General features: G+C 37.6%; 1 protein-coding gene across 1 annotated transcript in view; it reads left to right on the forward strand.

Moving 5' to 3' along the window:
- Positions 1 to 1,385, forward strand: part of LOC149133527 (uncharacterized) — a 36,645-nt gene extending 35,260 nt beyond the window's left edge. The window contains exon 2 of the mRNA XM_089358563.1: positions 522 to 1,385. Within this exon, the coding sequence (XP_089214689.1) occupies positions 522 to 1,199 (678 nt within the window). The 3' untranslated portion in view covers positions 1,200 to 1,385. The remainder of the gene's footprint in view (positions 1 to 521) is intronic.
- The last annotated feature ends 1,115 nt before the right edge of the window (positions 1,386 to 2,500 follow it).

Here is a 2,500-nt window from a genome sequence, read left to right on the forward strand (position 1 = left end):
ACCTGTGCTTCCAGATGTAAGAATTATAAATGGTGCTGTGGCAGAATTGTTCGCGCGTCGGATAAAACGCTTAAAAGGTTTAGCGCCATTTTTTCCGGCTCTTTACGTGCTGAGTTCAAATACCGTTGAGGTCAGCTCAGCTTTTTATCCTTTGGGCGCCGATAAAATAAGTACCATTTGAGCACTGGGTCAATGTAATCAACCAGCCCTCTTCCCCCAAATTTCAGGTCTTGTGCTTATTGTACAGGGTGTCCACAAAGTCTGGGTACATGGGGATTAACACATACTTTAAGAAATCATTATATTTAATTGTTTATGTCATGATTTTATTTACTCCATGTACCCACATGAGGATTAACATATACTTTAAGAAATTATTATTTCTTATATTTAATTGTTTATGTTATGATTTTATTTACTCCATGTACCCAGACTTTGTGGACACCCTATAGAATGAATCATTAATGTTGCTGTTGCTATTATCATAGTTTATTTCATTTTCATTTTGTTTTCTCTTCCAGAATCCCTCTGAAGTTGTGAGGAATCATCTGGAAAACTGTGGTGATAAAGAAAAGTCCATGTCTCCGGTTACGACCGTCGAGTCAAAATACCAACCGTCCACATCAGCTATATTGATAGCTGCCTGCAGTCCATCACCAACACTTCAGCCACCGCCGGCCCACCCGCAACCTCCGCCGGCGCATTCGGCTCCTATAGTCACGTCGCCGCACTCCTGCATTCAGGTCACCGTCCCGCCGTGTCTCACCCTGCAGCCTCCGCCGTCGCTGTCGCAGCCAGCACCTCCACCGCCGCTACCGCCTCCACCCCCACCTTCGCTTCCACCTCCACCGCTACCACCTCCACCGCCGCCGCCGCCACCACCGCCGACGACGCACCAACAGTCTCAGCATCCGTTCGATCACGTGAGATGGGTGTCGTCTGACATGCCAGCTGCACTGTGGCGCTACCGGGCCAGCCACAGCCGACAAGTTGAAAGTCACGTGACTAATGACCAATCATCTCCAGAGTTTATTGGAATTGAGAAAGAAAGACTAACCATCGAGAAACAAAGGTTACAAATCGAAAAAGGACGATTAGATCTTGAAGAGAAGCGACTGCGAATGGAGCGGAAGCGGTTTCGAATCGAGAAAAGACGTTTCCAAATAGAAGAAGCACTTTATTTATCGGGGGGAACGTAACTATTGAAAGAAAAACAAGAGAAAAAAAACAAGAAAAACAAAAAAAACAACAACAAAACAAAACAAACAAACAAAAAACAAAAATAAAAAGAAGACAAACAAACAAACAAACAAACAAACAAGCAAACAAAACGAAAAAATACACACAGCAAACAAAAATGAAAAAGAAACAGAGAGTAAATAAAATATATGAAACAATAATGAAATATTACTATACATTACAACTTAATATTGATGTTGATACTAATAATAGTAATATGAAGAAAAAAAACGAAGGTAATGGAGGGGAGAAAAATGGTTTCATACATGGATACTTTATACATACATACATACATATATACATACATACATACATGCATGCATATATACATACGTACATACATACATACATACATCCACACATGTATATATAAACATACAGACAGTCACACACACACACATGTATATATATATATATATACACGTGTGTGCGTGCGTGAGCGTGCACATTTGTGTGTGTATATGGAGTATGATGTAAGGAATATGCAAATTCCTTTAAAAAGATATTTAAAAAAATGCATGGCATAAAAAAAAAGAAGTATGATTACCATTAACAGCAGGATTATTCCATTGAACTTTATCGCCAGGGTGTAAAACTTTCGGGTGGAATCATCCACCCTCGCAAACCTTCGACTACCATCTCACATTTGCAAAAAAAAGAAAGACGAAAAAAAAAAAAGAAGAAAAATCCCCGAAATCCCACCAAAAACAAAAATAAGCAGAACAAAAAGAAACAAAAAATAAAATAAATAAAAGCTGTTTGTACAAAAGTATAATAATCATAATTATAATAATAATAATAATAACAATAATAATAATATCAAAAATAACAACTTTAACCAGAATAATAACGTGGCAGTTGGATATTCTGTCCTTAATCTTAGTTTTTGCTTGAAATGAAAGTTGAAGTGAGAAAAATGTTCACTGGATGAGCGGCAAAAGATGCTCAGTTCTCAGATCTATCAAAATTTACTCCTCAACCGATTTCCTTTTAGCTACAACTTGTAAAATAACTGAACATTTTGATTATTATTGATATAAATGATGATATAAAACTGACCGTCCTTGACAAACAAGATGGCGGTTTGTTGAATTGGTCCACCTCATGATGGTCTCCACTCATAGTCGGATCCGTCCCACATGTGATGACAACTTATTCCACATACATTCACAGACACAAGAACTGTGACCATTATACGTGTAGTAACTACTTCCAAACTACTTCCTTTTATATATATATATATATATATATATATATATAT

Source organism: Octopus bimaculoides, chromosome 10 (genome assembly GCF_046866305.1).
Source record: "Octopus bimaculoides isolate indiv1 chromosome 10, ASM4686630v1, whole genome shotgun sequence".
Taxonomy (NCBI): Eukaryota; Metazoa; Mollusca; class Cephalopoda; order Octopoda; family Octopodidae; genus Octopus; species Octopus bimaculoides.